Here is a 21,515-nt window from a genome sequence, read left to right on the forward strand (position 1 = left end):
GTTTACCCTCCCAGAGGTACCAATAGTTCAAAAAGAACTTCATGAAAAAGCAATGTTTATCACAAATGAAATACTAATGGAGTGTTAGTTTTCTATTGTCACAAAACAAACTGCCATAAACTTAGTGGCTTAAAACAATATCCCTTTATTATATCACAGTTCAGTAAACGGAAGTAAGTACAAGCAATCTCAAGTCTCACAAGGCCAAAGTCAAGGTGTCAGCCAACTAGGCTCCTATCTGAAGGCTCTAGGGCATAATCCACTTTCAGACGCATTAAGGTTGTTGACAGAATTAAATTTCATTTGGCTATAGGACTGAAATCCCTGATTTCTTTTTCAAATTTATTTATTTATTTTGAGAGAGACAGAGCACGAGCAGAGGAGGGGCAGAGAGGGAGAGAGAGGGAGAGAGGGGGAGAGAGAGAGAGAGCACGAGCGAGCCCCAAGCAGGCTCCATGCTGTCAGCGTGGAGTCTGACACAGGGCTCAGTCTCACAAACCAAGAGATCATGACCTGAGCCAAAATCAAGAGTCAGATCCTTAACCAACTAAGCCACCCAGGCGCCCCAGAAATCTCTGATTTCTTGCTGGGTCTCAGCCAGAAATGGCTCCCAGCTCCTACCTAGAGAACACTCTTTGGTCCTTCCACATGCACCCCCACCCCCACAAATCTTCAAAGCTACAAATACTTCATTGAATCTGTCATGTACTTTGAATATGACTTCTCCTTTTGCTAGCAACTAGAGAAAACTCTCTGCTTTTAAAGGACATACCTGATTGAGTCAGGCCCACCCAGATAATCTCTATATTATAACACCAACTGACTTGGAACTTTAATTACCAAAACAATATTACAAAGGATCTGAATGCTAAATTGGTATTGGAATCACAGCCCAGAAAAATTAACCAGAACATGTAGGCTAGGCCTAACAGCTGACTGCCTACTGAACAGGACCCAGAGTCTACTAACATACTGGATAAAAGGTCCAGAAAACAAATGAAAACCAATCATTACACAAAGAACCAGGAAAATCACAACTTGAATAAGAAAAGACAATCAAGGGGCGCCTGGGTGGCTCAGTCAGTTAAGGGTCCAACTTTGGCTCAGGTCATGATCTCGCGATTAGTGAGTCCGAGCCCCGCGTCGGGCTCTGTGCTGACAGCTCGGAGCCTGGAGCCTGCTTCAGATTCTGTGTCTCCCTCTCTCTCTCTGGCCCTTCCCTTCTTGAGCTCTGTCTCTCTCTCCCTCTCTCTCAAAAATCAATAAACATTAAAAAAAATTAAAAAAGAAAAGACAATCAAGTGATAACAACACTGAAATGAATCACAGGTTGAAATTATCTGACAAGAATATTAAAGCAGCCATCATAAAAATGTTTCAACAGCCAAATACAGATTAGCTCAAAAAATTTTTAAAAAGTAAAAACCTCGGGGCGCCTGGGTGTCTCAGATGGTTAAGCATCTGACTTCGGCTCAGGTCATGATCGGGCTCTGAGATCGGAGCCTGGAGTCTGCTTCAGATTCTGTGTCTCCCTCTCTCTCTGCCCCTTCCCTGTTCATGCTCGCTCTCTCTCTCTCTCTCTCTCTCAAAAAATAAACATTAAAAAAAATATTTTTTAATTTAAAATTTTCTAATTAGAAAACCTCAGCAAAAAAGTAGAGGTTATAAAAAAAGAAGAAAATGGAAATTATAAAGCTAAAGAAAAACACAATAAACTAAAAACAAAAAAACACATCTCCAGATGGGTTCAACAGCACAGTGGAGATGACAGAGGACAGACTCAGCAAATTCAAAGAGAATGCAGTAGAACTCACCAAACACTGAACAGAATTTACTTGATAAGAGAGAAAATACAGACTAATGAAGAGAGACTCAGAGACCTGTAGGACACTAAAATAGACGCAACATTCATGTCATCAGAATCCCAGATGCAGAGGAAAAAGAAAGTGGGGCCAAAGATACAATAGCTGAAATTCTCCCAATTTTGGCAAAAGAAGCAAAGTTACAGATTCAAGATGTTGAATGAACCCCAAACAGTACAAAGCCAAAGGAACTCACGCCAAAATACATCACAACTAAACTTCTGAGAGCTAAAGACGAAGAAAAAATCTTGATGGCTGCCAGGTTTTTTTTGGCACATTATCTACAAAACGGGGGCAATTTGAATGACAGTAGACTTCTCCTCTGAAACACGGAGGCCGGAAGGAAATGGCACAACATTTTTTCAAGTCCTGGAAAAGAAATGTCAACCACAAATTCTATATCTATGTCTACATTCTATATAGTGAAATTATCCTTCAGGAAAGAAGAAGTAACGTCATTGTCAGACAAAGGAAAACGGAAAGACTTTACTATCAGGAGACCTATCTTTAAAAAATGGCTACAGCAAGTATGTATGTATGTATGTATGTATGTATTTACTTATTTATACATGCTCTTTAGGTGAACTTGATTTTTTTAAATTTTCATTTATTTTTTTCATTTATATCCAAGTTAGTTAGCATCTAGTGCAACAATGATTTCAGAAGTAGATTCCTTAATGCCCCTGACCCATTAGCCCATCCCCCCTCCCACCACCCCTCCAGTAACGCTCTGTTTATTCTCCATATTTATGAGTCTCTTCTGTTTTGTCCCCCTCCCTGTTTTTATATTATTTTTGTTTCCCTTCCCTTACGTTCATCTGTTTTGTCTCTTAAAGTCCTCATATGAGTGAAGTCATATGATGTTTGTCTTTCTCTGACTAATCTCGCTTAGCATAATACCCTCCAGTTCCATCCACGTAGATGCAGATAGCAAGATTTCATTCTTTTTGATTGCCGAGTAATACTCCATTGAATATATATACCACTTCTTTATGCATTCATCCATCGATGGACATTTGGGCTCCTTCCATACTTTGGCTATTGTCGATAGTGCTGCTATAAACATGGGGGTGCCTGTGCCCCTTCGAAACAGCGTAACTGTATCCCTTGGATAAATGCCTAGTAGTGCAATTGCTGGGTTGTAGGGTATTTCTATTTTTAATTTTTTGAGGAACTTCCATACTGTTTTCCAGAGTGGCTGCACCAGTTTGCATTCCCACCAACAATGCAAAAGAGATCCTCTTTCTCCACATCCTCGTCAACACCTGTTGTTGCCTGAGTTGTTAATGTTAGCCATTCTGACAGGTGTGAGGTGGTATCTCATTGTGGTTTTGATTTGTATTTCCCTGATGATGAGACTGTTGAGCATTTTTTCATGTGTCAGTTGGCCATCTGGATGTCTTCTTTGGAGAAGTGTCTATTCATGTCTTTTGCCCATGTCTTCACTGGATTATTTGTTTTTTGGGTGTTGAGTTTGATAAGTTCTTTATAGGTTTTGGACACTAACCCTTTTATCTAGTATGTCGTTTGCAAATATCTCCTCCCATTCTGTCAGGTGCCTTTTAGTTTTGCTGATTGTTTCCTCGCTGTGCAGAAGCTCTTTATTTTGATGAGGTCCCAATAGTTCATTTTTGCTTTTCTTTCCCTTGTCTCCAGAGATGTGTTGAGTAAGAAGTTGCTGCGGCCAAGGTCAAAGAGGTTTTTGCCTGCTTTCTCCTCGAGGATTCTGATGGCTTCCTGTCTTATGTTTAGGTCTTTCATCCATTTTGAGTTTATTTTTGTGTCTGGTGTAAGAAAGTGGTCCATGTTCCTTCTTCTGCATGTCGCTATCCAGTTTTCCCAGCACCACTTGCTGAAGAGACTGTGTTTATTCCATTGGATATTCTTTCCTGCTTTGTCAAAGATGAGTTGGCCATACGTTTGTGGGTCCATTTCTAGGTTCTCTATTCTGTTCCCTTGATCTGAGTGTCTGTTCTTGTACCAGCACCATACCGTCTTGATGATTACGCCTTTGTAGTACAGCTTGAAGACCATAAAGGAAGTTTTTAAAAGAGAAGCAAACGATAAAAGAATTGGATGGGAAGCAATGGATAGAAAGATGAAGCAATGGAAAAAGCATACATACATATTCATTAGGCTTATCCCTCTCCTCATGAGTTTCACAAATCATGTTTGATATTTAAAACAAAAGAACTAATATCATCTGACTATCAAGGCAATGACATTTGAAAGTGGGGAAGGAGAAGGAACCAAAATCAAGGTAAGGCTTCATACTTCATTTGAAGTATTAAAACGCCAATGCCAGTAGACTGTAATAAGTCACATATGCATATTGTGAAACCCGGAGCAACAGCTACAACAATGACACAATAAGATACACATAAAAATTCTAAATAGGGTGCCCGGGTGGCTCAGTTGCTAAAGCATGGGACTCTTGATCCCAGGGCCATGAGTTCAAGTCCCACGTTGGGAGAAGGGTTTACTTAAAAAAAAAAGAAAAGAAAAGATAGTAAACATCAGAGCAAAGGAAAAACTGGCAGTGAAGAAGGACATTCCGGGCTAAAAGGATTAATCCACCAGGAAATCATAAAGATCCTAAATGTGTACACCAAAAGGCAGAGCCTCAAAACACATGAAGCTAAAACTGATCAAGCTGAAAAGATTAGTTGTCAAATCCAAAATTACAGTTGAAGACTTCAACACCCACCTCCAAGCAAGCAACCGGAGTGCTAGACAAAAAATCAGCAACACAGATCACATGAACACTACACTCAACCGACAGGAGTTAACTGACATGCAAAGAACACTCCACCCAACAGCAGAATACCCAGTTTTTTCAAGAACCGTGGAATATCTACAAATATAGACCATATTCTCGGCCATAAAACAAATTTTAAAACTTTAAATTATACAGCGTATTCTCTGACAATAATGGAATCAAGCTAGACATCAGTAAGAGAAAGCCAACAGGAAAATATCTAAACACATGAGAACCAAACAGCTCCCTTTTAAGTAAGCCGTGTGCCAAAGAGGGAGTCTCAAGGGAAATGCAAAAGTACAACAAACTGAATAAAAAAACACATAACACATCAACTTGGGGGGATGCAGCCAAGGCGGTGCCAAGAGAGAAATTTATAGCAGTAATGATCACATTCCAATGAAAGAAGATTTCAAGTAAACAATCTACTTTCCTATCTCATGAAAACACAAGGAAGAAGAAAACAAAGCGAGCAGAAGGAAGGAAATACTAAATATCAGAGCAGGGATCAATGAAATTAACAGCAAAACAATAGAGAAAATTAATTAAACAAAAAGGTGGTTCTTTGGAAAAATCAGTAAAGTTGATAAACCTGTAGCAACACTGAGACGAGAAAAAGAGAAGAAACAAATCACCAGTATCAGGAATAAAATAGAGTCTGCTACTACCGATTCCACGACCATCAAAAATAATAAGGGAACACAATACTACAAACAACTTTATGCCCATAAATTCAGCAAGTTAAAGAAATAGACAAATTCCTTGAAAACAACAAACCAGCAAAACTCAAACAAGATGAGCAAGTTGAATAGCCTTACCACCACGAAAGAAACTGAATTTGTAATCAAAAAGTTCCCCAAAAAGAATTCTCCAGAACCACACTGCTTCACTGGCGAATTCTACCAAACATACAAAGAATGCATTCATGCCGGAACATAAACAGTTCCAGAACATACAAATGAGGAAGCATTTCCCAACTCATTTTAGGAGGCCATTATTACCATAAACCAAAACCAAAGTGCAAAAAAAGAAAAGACCAATATTACTAATGAAATTACATGCAAAAATCCTCAACAATAGTCAACTAAATCTATCATATGTGTGTGTATATATATATGTATACACATATATATGTATATACATATAACATACATAGAACATAACATATATATGTATATACATATAACGTATGTTATATGTGTGCATGTGTGTGTGTATATATATATATATTTCATGACCAAGTGGGATTTTCCTAGGTATACAAGGCTGGTTCAGCATTTGATAGTCAATCACTATAATCCACATTATCAACAAGATAAAAAAGGAAAATGCTATGATCCTATCAACTGACAAAAAGTATGACAAAATCCAGTACACATTCAGGATTAAAAAAAAAAAAAATCTTGGCTCAGGAAAGAGGAGTATTACCCTCAACTCAATAAAGAACATCTAGAAAAAGCCTACATCTCACATTGTACTTACTGTAGAAAGACTGAATACTTCCCCACTAAGATCAGGAACAAGACAAAGATTTTTTTTTAACTAAAGCTTTTTCATTTTAATTTCAGTATAGTTAACATAGTGCTTTATTAGTTTCAGGTGTACAATACAGTGATTCAATAATTCTACATATTAGTCAGGGCTCATCATGATAAGCGTACTCTTTAATCCTCATCACCTGTTTCACCCATCCCCCCTTCCTCCCTCTGGTAACCATCAGTTTGTTCTCTACAGTTAACAATCTGTTTCTTGGTTTAAGATAAGGATTTTTTTGATTTTTTTAAAGTTTATTTATTTTAATTTTTATTTATTTATATATTTTTAATATGAAATTTATTGTCAAATTGGTTTCCATACAACACTCAGTGCTCATCCCAACAGGTGCCCTCCTCAATGCCCATCACCCACTTTCCCCTCTCCCCCATCCGCCCATCAACCCTCAGTTTGTTCTCAGTTTTAGTCTCTTATGGTTTGCCTCCCTCCCTCTCTAACTTTTTTTTCCTCCTTCCCCTCCCCCATGGTATTCTGTTAAGTTTCTCAGGATCCACATAAGAGTGAAAATATACAGTATCTGTCTATTTTTGAGAGGGAGTGAGCACATGCACATGAGTACATGCGAGTGATGGCGGGGCAGAGAGAAAGGGAGACAGAGAATCCCAAGCAGGCTCTGTGCTGTTAGCCCTGAGCCCAATGGGAGGCTCGAACCCATCAACTGTGAGACGATGACCTGAGCCAAAACCCAGAGTCGGATGCTTAACCCACTGAGCTACCCAGGTGCCCCAAGACAAGGATTTTTTCTCACCACTGTGATTTAACACAGTACTGAGAGTTCTAGCAATTACAGTAGGAGATATAGATATAGATACAGATACAGATACAGATACAGATACAGATATAGATATAGATATAGATATAGATATAGATATAGATATAGATATAGATGTATGTACATATACATAGGCATACAGACTGGAAATGAAGAAACAAAATTATAACTCTGCAAATAATATGAAATTGCAGATTTTATCATAGAACACGTCAAGCAATCTACAAAAAGAAAAATAAACTCCTAGAACCAGGAGTGATTTCATCAAGGTCAGAAGGTACAAAATTAATGTGCAAAAATAAACTGCATTCCTGTTTGCTAAGAATGAATATGCAAAGCCAGATATTAAAAATGCAATATTTAAAATTGCTCTAAATAAAATGAAATACATAGATTTACACCTACCAAAACATGTACAGTTGATCCTTGACAACACGGGGCTTAGGGGCGCCAACCCTAAATAGCCAAAACAATCTTGAGAAATAACAACAAGGCTGGAGGTATCACAATCCCAGATTTCAAGATATACTACAAAGCTGTAGTAATCAAAATCCTTGTATAACTTTTGAGTCCCCCAAAACTTAACTACCAATAACCTGTTGACTGGAAGCCTTACCAACAACATAAGCAGTGGGATAACACATATTGTGTATGTTATCTTACATATTGTATTCTTACAACAAAATAAGCTAAAGGAAAGAAAATATTAATAAGCAAATCATAAAAGGGGCGCCTGGGTGGCTCAGTCGGTTAAGCGTTCGACTTCAGCTCAGGTCATGATCTCACAGACGGTGAGTCTGAGCCCCGCATCAGGCTCTGTGCTGTCAGGTCAGAGCCTGGATGGAGCCTGCTTCAGATTCTGTGTCTCCCTCTCTCTCTGTCCCACCCCCACTTACACTCTGTCTCTATCGAAAAAACGAATAAACGTTAAAAAAAATTTTTTTTAAATAAGCAAGTCATAAAAAAGAAAATATATTTAAAGTACTATAAAAAAATCCACGTATAACAAAGTAGCAGAAAGAGACATTAAGAAAACACCACCATTTACAACTGCACTAAAAAGAAGAAAATACTTAGAAATAAACTTAACCAAAGAGGCAAAAGACCTGTAACTCAGAAAACTATAAAACACTGAGGAAAGAAACTGAAGATGATGCAAACAAATGGAAAGATAGCCCACCATGGATTGGAAGAATATTGGCAATTGTTAAAATGTCCATATTACCCCAACCAGTCTGCAGATTCAATGCAATCTCTATGAAAATACCAATAGCATTTTTCACCTACCTAGAACAAATAATACCAAAATTTGTATGGAACCACAAAAGATCCCAAAGAGTCAAAGCAATCTGGAGAAAGAAGAACAAGGCTGGAGGCATCACACTCTCAGATTTCAAGATATACTACAAAGCTGTAGTAATCAAAACAGTATGGTCCTGGCAAAAAAACAGACACAGATCAATGGAAAAGAATAAAGAGCTTCAAAATAAACCCACAATTATATGGTCAATTAGTCTATGACAGAGGAGGGGCGCCTGGTGGCTCAGTCGGTTAAGCGTCTGACTTGGGCTCAGGTCCTGATCTCACGGTTCATGAGTTCAAGCACCACTTCAGATCCTCTGTCTTCCTCTCTCTCTAGCCCTCCCCCACTCATTCTCTTTCTCTCAAAATAAATAAAGTTTTTTAAAAACTACAACAGAAGAGGCAAGAATATACAATGGAGAAAAGAAGTATCTGCAATAAACTGTGCTGGGAAAACTGGACAGCTACATGTAAACGAAACTAGACCACCTTTTAACACCCTACACAAAAATAAACTCAAAATGGATTAAACACCTACAGGCACCTGAATGGCTCAGTTGGTTAAGTATCCGACTCTAGATTTTGGCTCAGGTCATGATTTCCTGGTTCATGAGTTCAGGCCCCACATCAGGCTCTGCCAGGGCAGAGCCTAGTTGGGATTCTCTCTCCCGCCCTCTCTCTCTGTCCCTTCCACCCTTCTCTGTCAAAAATAAATAAGCTTGTAAAAAAGTGGATTAAAGACTTAAATGTGAGACCTGAAACCATAAGAATGCTACAAGAGAACAGTCAGTAATTTCTCTGACACTGGCCACAGCAACATTTTTCTAGATGCATCTCCTGAGGCAAGGAAAACAAAAGCAAAATGTAATTACTGAGACTACTTCAAAATAAAAAGCTTTTGCACATCAAAGAAAACCATCAAGAAAACAAAAACTACTGACAACCTACTGAACAGGAGAGGATATTGCAAATTATGTATCTGACAAGGTGTTAATATCTATGATATATAAAGAACTTATAGTCAACATGAGAAAAATCTGATTAAAAAATGGGCAGAGGACTGGAATAGACATTTTTTCAAGGAAGACATACAGATGGCCAATATACACATGGAGAGATGCTCGACATCACTAATCATCAGAGAAATGCAAATCAAAAACCACAATGAGGGGTGCCTGGGTGGCTCAGTCAGTTAAGCATCCAACTCTTGATCTTAGCTCAGGTCTTGATCTCAGGGTCATGAGTTCAAGTCAGGTCATGCTGGGAGTCTACTTAGAATCTACTTAAAAAAAAAATGAGATATTACTTTACCTGTCTTAGAATGGCCAAAACCCAAAAAGACAAGAAACAACAAGTTTTGGCAAGGATTTAAAGGAAAAGGAACTGTTGGTGAGAATGTAGATTGATAGACTCAATATAGATAACAGTGTGGAGGACCCTCAAAAAATTAAAAACAGAAATATGATATGACCCAATAATTCCACTATTGGGTATTTACTGAAAGAAGACGAAAACACTAATTTGAAAACATCTATGTGCCCCTATGTTTACTGAAGCATTATTTACAATAGCCAAGATATGGAAGCAATCTAAGTGTCCTTCAAAAGACAAATGGATAAGGAAGATGTGGCCATATGTATGATGGAATATGATACAACCATAAAAAAGGATGAGATTGTGCCATTCGAGACAACATGGATGGACCTAGAGGCTATTATGCTAAGTGAAATAAGTGAGACAGAGAAAGACAAATACCATATTATTTCACTCATAAGTGGAACCTAAAAAAAAAAATGAATAGACAGGAAGCAACATCAGACCTATAAATACAGAGAACAAACTGATGGTTGCCAGAGAGGAGGAGGTTTGGGGTTGGGCAAAATGGGTAAAGGAGAGTAGGAGAGACAGACTTCTAGTTATGGAATGAGTAAGTCATGGGAATAAAAGGCACAACGTACAGAATATAGTCAACGGTACCGTGACGGCAACATATCAGGAAATACGGTAGCTTCACTTGAATTGAACACAGCATAATGTATAAACTCGTCAAATCGCTATGGTGTACACCTGAAACTAATGTAATATTGTGGGTCTACTAAAAAAAAAAAAAACTGCCCATAAGCAGACCTATGCAGTTCAAAGTGTCTTGTTCAAGGATAAGTTGATACAGAAGACCTGTATGCTAACAATTACAAAATGCTGATGAAAGAAATCAAAGATCTAAAGAAATGGACATACGTGCCCATACCATGTCCAGGGACTGGAAAACTCAACAGAGTGAAGATGTAAATTCCTCCAATTACACACACAGGTTTAATGGAATCCCCATCAAAATCCCAGCAAGAGTTTTTTGTAGCTACAGGTTATTTTTAAATGTATAGAGAAAGTTATGGGCCCTAGAATAATTCAAATAATCTTGCCTCAAAATACTGAGTCTCCACTGTGAGTCACTGCAGTTTCGTATTTCTTTTTTTTTTTTTTTTAATGTCTATTTATCTTTGAGACACAGAGAGACAGAGCATGAACAGGGGAGGGGCAGAGAGAGAGGGAGACACAGAATCTGAAACAGGCTCCAGGCTCTGAGCTGTCAGCACAGAGCCCGACGCGGGGCTTGAACTCACGAACTGCGAGATCATGACCTGAGCCGAAGTCGGCCGCTTAACCGACTGAGCCACCCAAGCGCCCCTGCAGTTTCCTGTTTCAATAGTATGTTGGCAGAACCCGGCGCTCGTCCCCCACCCCAGCTCTCCGCTCAGAGCCAGCCCTCTGCCATCTCCTCACGGTGCCCATGAACCTCCCCACGGCCCCCAAAGCCACTCCAGCACCACGCAGCCACGCACCCTGTCCTTGGCCGTCCTCGGCCACCGCCCTGACGGCCGCCTCCCCCTCACGGGTGTGCCAGAACTACCACCAGGACTCAGAGGCCACCCTCAACCACCACAGCAACCTGGAGCTCTACGCCTCCCCCGTCTACCTGCCACGCCTTACTACTTTGACCGCAAAGGCATGGCCTTGAAGAACTCTGCCAAACGTTTTCTTCGCCAGTCGCACGAGGAGAGGGAACATGCCGAGAAACTGATGAAGCTGCAAAACCAACCAGGTGCCCGAATCTTCCTTCAGGGTATCAAGGAACCAGACCCTGATATGACTGCGAATAGAGTGTGCATTACACTTGGAGAAGAGCGTGAATCACTCACCCCTGGAACTGCACGAACTGGCCACTCATAAAAACGACCCTGTCCGAGGGACTTCACGGAGACGCATTACGTGAACGAGCAGGTGAAATTCACCGAAGAAGTCGGCGACCACATAATCAACCTGGGCGAGACAGAGGGCTCTGGAATCTGGCAGGGCCAAGTGTCTATGACAAGCACACCTTGGGAAACAGTGATAAGGAGAGCTACGCCTTAGGCTGTCTTCCCATTGCCTCAAGGGTGACCTCCCGGGTCAGCGAGGCAGTGCGTGCGTGTTGGGGTTACGTTTACCTTTTCTCCAAGTTGTACCAAAACATCTACTTCTTTCATTTGTACCACTCCTTGAAATAAAGTAATTTGGTAAACCACCCCCCGCAACAAAATAATCTTGCCACACAATCCAAACGTGGGAGAAATCACTCTCCCTGATATAAAAGCTTACTAGACAGCTTTAGTAATGAAGACAGGTGGCGTTGGCAGAGGAACGCACACATACGCCAATCAAACAGAACAGGAAACCTAGAAATCGACCCAAAACAAGATATTCAACTGATTTGTGGAAAAAAAAAAAAACGCACAAGCAATTCAACAAGCAAGGATTCTCTTTTTAAGAAATGGTGCTAGAGGAATCAGACACCCACAGGCAAAAAAAAAAAAAAAATCAACAACAAAAAAAAATCAACCTAAACCTCATACATTAGAAATATTAACTCAAATGGAACACCAGAATAAATCTAAAGCGTAAAACTACACAATATTTTTAATGGGAAAAAAAAAAACTTCAAGATTCATGTTAGTGGAAGAGTTCTAAATGCGACACTAAAGGTATGATCGTTAAAAAATGTTAAATTGAGCTACATCAAAATTTAAAACTTTGGCTGTGCAACTCAGTTACGAGGATGGAAAGATAAGCAACGGTCTTAGACACAGTATTTGCAAACCATGTATCTGAGAAAGGACTCACATCTACATTTTTTAAAAAACTCTAAAATTGAACAAGAAATCAAACAATGAACATACATTTCACTGAAGAGGATATACAGATAGTAAGTTATAAGGTGTTCAACATCACGAACCATTAGGGAAATGCAAATTAAAACACAGTGAGCTATCACAACATGCCTATGAAAGTGTCTAAAGTAAAAAAACAAAAAACAAAAAACAAAAAACAGTGACAATACCAAATACTGGCAAGGATGCCCAGAAACTGGATCATTCACCCATTGTTGGTGGGAATGTAGACGTGACAGTCTGTTTTGGAAAACAGTATAGCAGTTTATTTAACATTTATTTATTTTTGAGAGACAGAGAGAGACAGAGCATGAGCAGGGGAGGGGCTGAGAGGGAGGGAGACACAGAATCCGAAGCAGGCTCCAGGATCCCAGCTGTCGGTACAGAGCCCAACACAGGGCTCGAACTCAATGAATCGCAAGATCATGACCTAGGCCGAAGTCAGCCGCTTGACTGACTGGGCCACCCAGGCGCCCCAGGGTGGCAGTGTATTTAAAACCTTAACATTCAACTTTAGCTCAAACATACCATATGACCCAGAAACTGCATTGCTGGGCATTTATCACAGGGAAATTAAAAAGTTACATCCACACAGAAACCTGTACATTTAAGTTTATAGCACATTATTACGATAGCAAAACCTGGAAACCATCGAAATGTTCCTCAGTAGGTGAATAAACAATTTGTGGTACATCCACATCATGGAATACTTCTCAGCAACAAAAAGGAACCGACTATTGAAACATGTAGCAACCTAGATGGATCTCAAACGCACTGTGCTCAATGAAAAACGCCAGTCTCAAAAGCTCACATACTCTGTGCCTATTTATACAACATTCTCATTACAGAGACTGAAAACTGATTAGTAGTGCCAGGGGTTAGGAATAATTGGGAGGAAGGAGGTGGGTGTGATTATAAAATAGTAGCACAAGAGAGATCTTTCTGGTGACAGAACTGTTCTGTACCCGGACCGCAGTGGTGGTTACATAAATCTACGCGTGATAAAATTACGTAGAATTTCACACACACATTATGCCAACATCCATTACCTGATTTTGATGTTATACTACATTTATGTGAGATATAAACATTGGGAGTAACTGGGTGAAAGGTATACGAAACCTCGCTGAACTGTTTTTACAATTTCCTGTGACCCTAAGGGTACCTGGGTGGCTCAGTCAGTTGAGCGTCTGACTTCGGCTCAGGTCGTGATCTCACAGCTGGTGGGTTCGAGCCCCACGTCAGGCTCTGTGCTGATAGCTCAGAGCCTGGAGCCTGCTTCGGATTCTGTGTCTCCCTCTCTCTCTGCCCCCGACCCACTCACATTCTGTCTCTGTCTCTCTCAAAAATAAATAAACTTCAAAAAACATTTTTTTTTTAATGAAGGTAAAATGGAGACATTTTCAAACAAAAGTGGGGAAAATTCATCATAAGAAGCCCTACACTATCAAAATTGTTGGAGTATTCAAAGTGATGAAAAATTATAACTTGGATCTAAACGAAGAAATGAATTCCATAATGGTAAATATGTGGCTAAATAGAAACTACTTCTTCTCATTTTTAAATTTCTTTGAAAGGCTGACTGCTTAAAGCAGAATCATACCACGTAGAGTTTATAACATGTACAAAAAAAATGTATCACAACAACAGCACAAAGAATGATAGGTAAACGTTGGTATACATCGATGTTTTGTATTGTATGTGAAGTGGTAGGACATATTAACACAAACTATTATATACTACTACTCGTCCATCGTATCATAGAAATATGTAAATATATACACACACATACACACACATACATACATGTGTTCTGAGTAGGGTCCTTACGCTTCACCATTTGGGTACATGGCACAAGAAAGTTGAGTCGTCGTGAGAAGGAACCTACTAAGAATCTACCAAGCGGCCCAACGTATGTGAGCAGTGAGTTTTAAGGTAGGTAACCAAATGACTTCGTTGTCTCGCTTTACTTTTAAACCATATGCCATTAGTGCTCCCTGACGAGGATAAACATGGATCCCACTGATGAAGTTTGCTGCCACGGCCACTCCAGCCATTGTACCCGCTGCACCACCACCGCCCCCCCACCCCATTCTAATGATGTGTCATTTCCTGCTTCAGTCTCCTATCAGCCACTGCGGTAGAAGTCCACAGAATCAGAGGTGAAGTTTAAAGACTGACACTGCCTATACTCTTCACTTAACCCAAGAAGCCACTGGAAATCGCCCAAAGACCCACTGGGGGAGATGGACACTGTTTCCCAGAAGTAAATACAGCTCAGCTTGTACTTTGGAACAATTGGTCAACCTTGCCACTTGCACAATCTGTCGGCAAAGGTTATGCGGTGCCTGAACATGATCATGGCAGAACCACCGGGCCTCATCACCATCTGCCTTTTAGGATATCTACTCGGTGCTGACTGTACAGGTTGGTTTCCTTTTTCAAGATACACTGTATGCTTGTCTTTTAGATATAGAAATGTCTGGTGCTATCGTTTCCACTAAATAGTGATTACAGGATTTGACAGCAACGTTTAAGATCCCAGTCATCAGCATGTGAGTTGGTCAGTACCGGTTCTCTAGTATCTGTGTCTTCTTAATTGCGAAAACTAGATTTACAATGCCTATGGTACTTTTTTTTTTTTAACGGACACTGTTAGCCTTATGATCTGACCAGATAAACTTGCTTTGAAAACAGTCATCTCCTGGGTTAAAGAAAAATACAAGTGGGAAAACGTTTTAACCAGGAAACAGCAGAATATGAAACACGTTAACTCTGTCATGTGGGTTTGTTTTTTTTTTTTTTACTCACCACTTTGAGATCAAAACGGGACACATGAAAGCCACAATGGTTTTATTTACAGAAAGAGCTTGATTTTTAAGATATCTGGTACAGTTCAAAATGTTAGAACTATAAAATGCAGCAGGCTTGTGGCTTTAAATATCCATAAACGCATACACTTTCAATTTGAAGTGTTACTTAAAACGAAGTCTTCGTTACTAAGTTGTTATTTATCCCTAAACTTTTTCATGGATTAGGAACAATTCTTTTGTCTCTGCTTCTAAACATCTCGGAGTTAATACAGGGGAAACCCAATACTCACTTGAGCAAAACGAGTCCAAGGCTGACATAAGGAGTGGGAACAGAGTGAATGCGATGCATATCGCTTGGTTTTTTCACAACTTCAGTGACTTTTTAAATTTTTTTTAATGTCTATTTACTTTTGAGAGAGAGACAGACAGATAGAGATTGCACGCAAGCAGGGGAGGGACAGAGAGAGAGGGAGCCCAGAATCGAAAGCAGGCTCCAGGCTCTGAGCTGTCAGCACAGAGCCCGACATGGGACCCGAACTCATGGACCGTGAGATCATGACCTGAGCTGAAGTCACCCAGACTGAGCCACCCAGGCGCCCCTCAACTTCAATGACTTTATGCACTTCCCAAAGGCAGGCACACAGAGGAGGAATTACCCCATCTAGGCAAACGGCGTGTTCTCACAGGAAGCATTTATCACCCTTACTTGTCAACCCACTATAATCAAATCTAGCAGCTGACAGTGCCGGGATCAGGGTGCCAACCCCAAGGGTCCCCGGAAAGCAGACTGGCCCCGTGCTTCCCACTCCAGACGTGATGGCACACTGAAATGCAGAAATGATGGTACGAGAAGGCAAAGGTTAAATCAAACTAGCAAAGTGGGTACAGTGAAGAAATTTAGCTGGAAAATTCACCAAGTGGGACATAAGGCTAAGTCTTTACACGTAGCTCACCAGTGTGAGATCTAGGACCACAAAAGATCCAAGCCCTTCCTTCAAGATAAGTGGTGAGATAACGGAGGTTTCTGGAAGGCTACTGCTCCCTTGAAGACCTCAGATGTTGGGGGAGAAAAAAGGATAGGTATGGAGCGGGGACGGGGAGTAGGATTTCAGAGCTGGGGAAATAATGGCTAGAAGAGATAAAGCTGAAGAAAGGCTAAATATATGACCGTCAAACAATTGTGTAGAAAGGCAGTGTGATTCTGGAGTCACTGCAGTCAGAGATAACAGGTCCTGGAGGAGAGAGCCGAGGGAATTTCCCAAAGGATGGACAGTTCTAATGCAGCGCTCTCTTCTGCTGTTAAGCGGTCACTGGCTTCTAAGAGCTGTTTCTATGAATGACTTACGGAGATGTTACATTTTCATGACTGCTGCCATTAGGCATTATTTGCATCAGTTTAGAATTTTGAAATCAAACCCGTTCTGCAGAACTAATTTGATTTTGTAACGTATATGGACTGAAGGGGTCTTTCATTGAGAACGAATGCATGAAATGAATGAATGAAAGACAGCCTCGGCCCGTATGCTTTGCAGAACTTCACAAGACTGAGTGACCACGGTGCCAGGTACTGGGGTGAGGTATTAGGGGCGCAGGGATCATCTGGACTCCCTCTTTGACCTAAAGTATCGTGAGGTCAGGTGAGAGATTTCAATGTAACGTGACAACATGTGTACCAGGAGCACAAAGGGATACATTAACTGGGGAAACACTCGGCACAGAGACAGTATTTGGGGCTGGGTCTTAAAAGAGGAGTAGGTTCACTGTCCTTTAATGTCTGATCTAGGGCATCCTACGCAAAGAGACTCACTCCCGTGCAAAGATCCAGATCCACAAAGAATGTGAGGTCTTTCAGGAACTCAGGGTGTTTTGAATATTAAATATGACAAGCGAGGTAGGATAGCTAGACAGGGTCAGGTCACCAGATAACAAAGGCCTGAAACTAAGGAGTTTGGACAACAGAGCCGAACTGTCGGGTCAACGGACGTGGAAACGTGAATGGCACTGATGATGGCTGATCTAGAATGCTCGGTCTGGCAACGTTTTTATCATTTTTTTCTTATGGCATTTTTCATTTTCATTCCCGTGTAGTTAACATAGAGTGTTACATTAGTTTCAGGTGTACAATATAGTGATTCAGCAATTCTCTACATTACTTGGTGCTCACCGCGACAAGTGCACTCTTTAGGCGCCATCACCTATCATGAGTCTGGCAACATTCCAGTGAACTGTTGGAGGAAGGGGTGGCGAGACATGGGGTGACCGTCTTGAGGCCACTGCAATCATCCTGGGAAGGCATGAGGGGCCGGAGCCTGGACATTAGTTGTGCAGAGAAGAAGGAAAGGAAATCAGGTGACATCCAGGACGTAGAAAGGACAGGGCTTTTACCCCTCTGGCTGTGGAAGGGGAACAGGTTCAGACAAGTGTGGACTACACATCTGGGGCGTCTGATGCGATTCCAGGACACGGAGTGGTACCTCCGAGCGTGGACTGGGCAGTCTGACTGCCAAAGTCTAAACCCTGGTTCTGACACTTCAGTGTGTTACCCAGGGCCAATTACTTAAACCTCTGTGAACCTCCATTTTCCTCCTTTACAAAAATGAGATGTCGGGATCAATCTCATGGGGCTGCTGTGAGGATGGAATGAAATGATGGCTGCAAAGCACAGAGCATCACGTCCAGCACTGCAGAAGCATTAGATAATCATCAGCTCTGATTCGTCGCATGACAATGTACAGTTAGGGAGCTGGGAAGATGATCTGGAATTCAGAAGATATATCTGACTAGAGATGGCTATTTGGAGCCCACCGTTGTCGGGGCGCCTGGGTGGCTCACGCAGTTAAGCGTCCGACTTCAGCTCAGGTCATGATCTTGCGGTTTGTGAGTTCGAGCCCCGCACTGGGCTCTGTGCTGACAGCTCAGGGCCTGGAACCTGCTTCAGATTCTCTGTCTCCCCTTCTCTCTGCCTCATGCTCTGTTTCTCAATAATAAATAAACATCAAAAAAAATTAAAATGCAAAAAAAAAAAAAAAAAAAAAAAACGGAGCCCACTGTTGTAGAAACCGCCCTTACAACCGTGTGTGAGGATCCAGGGAGGGAGCACGGATAATGTGGTATTGAGCACAGCGCCTGACTGCAGTGAGCGCTCAGAAAATGGTGTTGAGCAGGGCGCCTGGGTGGCTCCGTCGGTTAAGCGTCCGACTTTGGCTCAGGTCATGATCTCACAGTTCGTGAGTTTGAGCCCCGTGTCAGGCTCTGTGCTGACGGCTCGGAGCCTGGAGCCTGTTTCAGATTCTGTGTCTCCCTCCCTCTCTGCCCCTCCCCTGCTCATGCTGTCTCTCTCTGTCTCAAAAATAAATAAACATTAAAAAAAATTAAAAAAGAAAATGGTGTTGAGGGGCGCCTGGGGGGCTCAGTCGGTTAAGTAGCCAGCTCTCGGTTTCAGCTCAGGTCATAATCTCATAGTCCATAGGTTCGAGCCCCACGTCAGGCTCCACGCTAAAAGCACGGGACCTACTTGGGAGTCTCTCTCTCTCTCTCTCTCTCTCTCTCTCTCGCTCTCGCTCTCAAAATAAATAAACTTTAAAAAAAGAAAAAGAAAATAGTGTTGAAAGAGTCAGGGCTGGACTAGGGTGAGGCAATCAAGGCACACAGAGCATAAATGTACTTGCACACACCGAGAGAGAGCGTCTCCTTAAGTTCTGTGCCCCAGATGCCTCGGGTACCTTGCCCGAGTCCCAGCCCTGGTAGAGTCGAATGGCATGAAAAGCCTGAGGCAGGAACCTGGGAGAACTCTGGACATTTAAGGGGCAGGCAGGCAAAGGGGAGTGAATTGATTCGAGTGGTGGATGAGTAACAGGAGTTACAGCAAAGAGAAGAACCAGAATGGGGTGGCCTCGTGGAAAGAGAACCGCGAAGTAAGAGAGACGAAGCATTAGAAATGTTACCGGGCGGTCAAGAAATGCATGGACTCAAAGTTACCCTTCAGGAGGTCACTGCCGATCCCGACAGGAGTCATTTCAGGATACGCACGGGAGCAAAGAAGGGAAAGAACCCCAGAAAAGGGCACCAAGGAGCTACAGAGGGAATTGAGAAACAGGAAGGCAGGCCAGCACGAGAGGAGCGGGGAGAAAGAGGGCAGAGCCCGCGTCCGCCACGTGCTGCGCACGCGTATCCGCTCACCGATCCCCGTCCCACAACACCGTGAGCTCAATGTTCCTATCGTACGACTGCCGTACCCGTTTTGCACTTGGCCGAGGTAAAGCTTCGGCGCTCACGTCACTCGCCTGGCGTCCCCCCGGCCGACGGGTGGTCGACACGGGACTCACATCCGGGTGGGTGGGACCTGGCTGCAAACCCCTGTTTCTCCACCCGGCCCACGCTGAAATCGGACGCAGACCCAGAGGCCATGGTAGGGGAGCCCGGGGCCAAGCAAACGGATCGCCAGGCAGAGAGGAGGGCCCGCTGGGCAAGGCTGGGTGGCGACAGTGGGTGGCTTTCTCCCACGGCGCCCGGGCTGCCTCGGAAGGCAAGACGGGCAGGTGGCCGCACTGATCTGGCGGCGGGGAACCACAGGATCCCGCGGCACGGAAGAGGGAGCGAAGGGAACCGAGAAAGTTGGCAAGGGTTGGAGAGGAAGAGTCTGCTGCATCCAGGGAAACAAGCGACGCCCCAGAGGACTCGCAGAGCCACAGAAAAAGCGAGGTTGCCGAGGGACTAGAAGTGTCCGTAAAGTGACCAGCTGCAGGGAAACTAAGGGAATATGGTTTAGTTGGTTTTTCTTTCTTTCTTTTCCTTCCTTCCTTCCTTCCTTCCTTCCTTCCTTCCTTCCTTCCTTCCTTCCTTTTTTTCTTTGAATTCATGAGCAAGCAGTCCCAAAATGCCTGGAAAGTTCATCTTGTAAGCACTTGGTCCTGTTGACATGGGATCGGTCCCTCGAAGAAAGGAACAACTCCGGCAACTTCTCGAGTTCCTGTTATTAATAATAGACGTGGAGGGGCACCTGGGTGGCTCAGTCGGTTAAGCATCCGATTCCGGCTCCGGTCGTGATGGCACGGATTGGGAGTCGGAGCCCGGCAACGGGCTCCGTGCTCACAGCACAGAGCCTGCTTGGGATGCTGTCTCTCCTTCCCTCCCTGCCCCTCCCCTGCTCGCACCTTATCTCACTCTCAAAATAAATAAATAAACTTAAAAAAAAATGATAGAGATGGATATGTTTTCTATATCTAGAGAGACAGAGACAAAGAGACAGAGAGAGAGAGAGAGTGAGTGAGTGAGTGTGGGGAGGGAGGGACGGAAGGAGACAAATAGGTTAGAGACCTCAATCCTCCAGAGTTCAGGACTGCCCCACAGACGGGCACATCCTGAATCCCAGAGACAAACTTGTCACTGTAATTCCCGGAACACGTGCCAACCGATGGTGTTGTGAGTCTGGAAATAAACAAATTAGTGCGATGGTTTTTCTTTAACATCTAGTGAGAGACACTGGGGTTGCATGTGCAGCGGGCCCACAATCAGGCTTCTGTTTTTCCCAGAGAAATTTGCTGCAAAGTCATTTGGGCAACCGCATCCTGAAAACACAGCCCGGCCAGGGTGATGGATCACCTTGCACGGATCTGCAATTAGCTATTTTCAAATGATGACAGAGTGTGAAGTTAACTGCTTATTTGAGAACTTTCTTTTTTCATCCAAAGTAAATCCAAATACAATTGAAAATCTGACCGTTCATTACTGGAGCTCTCTTGACTAAAAGCCAAATTGAATTTTAATTCCTAAAGCTCCGTGTGTATACAGTGCTGTGAGGACATCATAGATTTTTGGCTCTAGGCCCCAAAGATAAATTGGCTTTGGGATTCCTTGGATTAAAAACAAAGCCCTTCTTAAGAGATGTATTTAATTTTCACGATGCTTTCTTTTTCCTAAAGCTAAAGGACAGTTCTTTTAAATTGCAGTTTTTCTTGATCATGAAGATGCCACGAAAGTTCTGAGCCGGCCCAAGAGGTATAATTCAGGCAAACTGGAAGAGTTTGTTCAAGGGAACCTTGAGAGAGAATGTATGGAAGAAAAGTGTAGCTTTGAAGAAGCACGAGAAGTTTTTGAAAACACTGAAAAAACCGTGAGTATTTTCCACGTAACATACTTCAGATGCTAAGAACAGAAAACCTAAAAAGAAAAAGAAGAAGAAAAAAAAGAACCCTCTCTCTGAAATTTTTAAATAGCTACACACATAGATGTATGACAAATGTTACAGAA

The 21,515-nt window shown here is 42.2% G+C and overlaps 1 protein-coding gene and 1 pseudogene across 1 annotated transcript in view; both read left to right on the plus strand.

The window, feature by feature from the left end:
* Positions 1 to 11,036: 11,036 nt before the first annotated feature.
* Positions 11,037 to 11,793, plus strand: LOC123383282 (annotated as a pseudogene).
* Positions 11,794 to 14,792: 2,999 nt separating this feature from the next.
* F9 (coagulation factor IX) overlaps positions 14,793 to 21,515 on the plus strand; it is a 31,536-nt gene continuing 24,813 nt past the window's right edge. The window contains 2 exon segments of the mRNA NM_001009377.3: positions 14,793 to 14,880; positions 21,215 to 21,378. Of these exon segments, the coding sequence (NP_001009377.1) occupies positions 14,793 to 14,880; positions 21,215 to 21,378 (252 nt within the window).

Source organism: Felis catus, chromosome X, assembly GCF_018350175.1.
Source record: "Felis catus isolate Fca126 chromosome X, F.catus_Fca126_mat1.0, whole genome shotgun sequence".
Lineage (NCBI taxonomy): Eukaryota > Metazoa > Chordata > Mammalia > Carnivora > Felidae > Felis > Felis catus.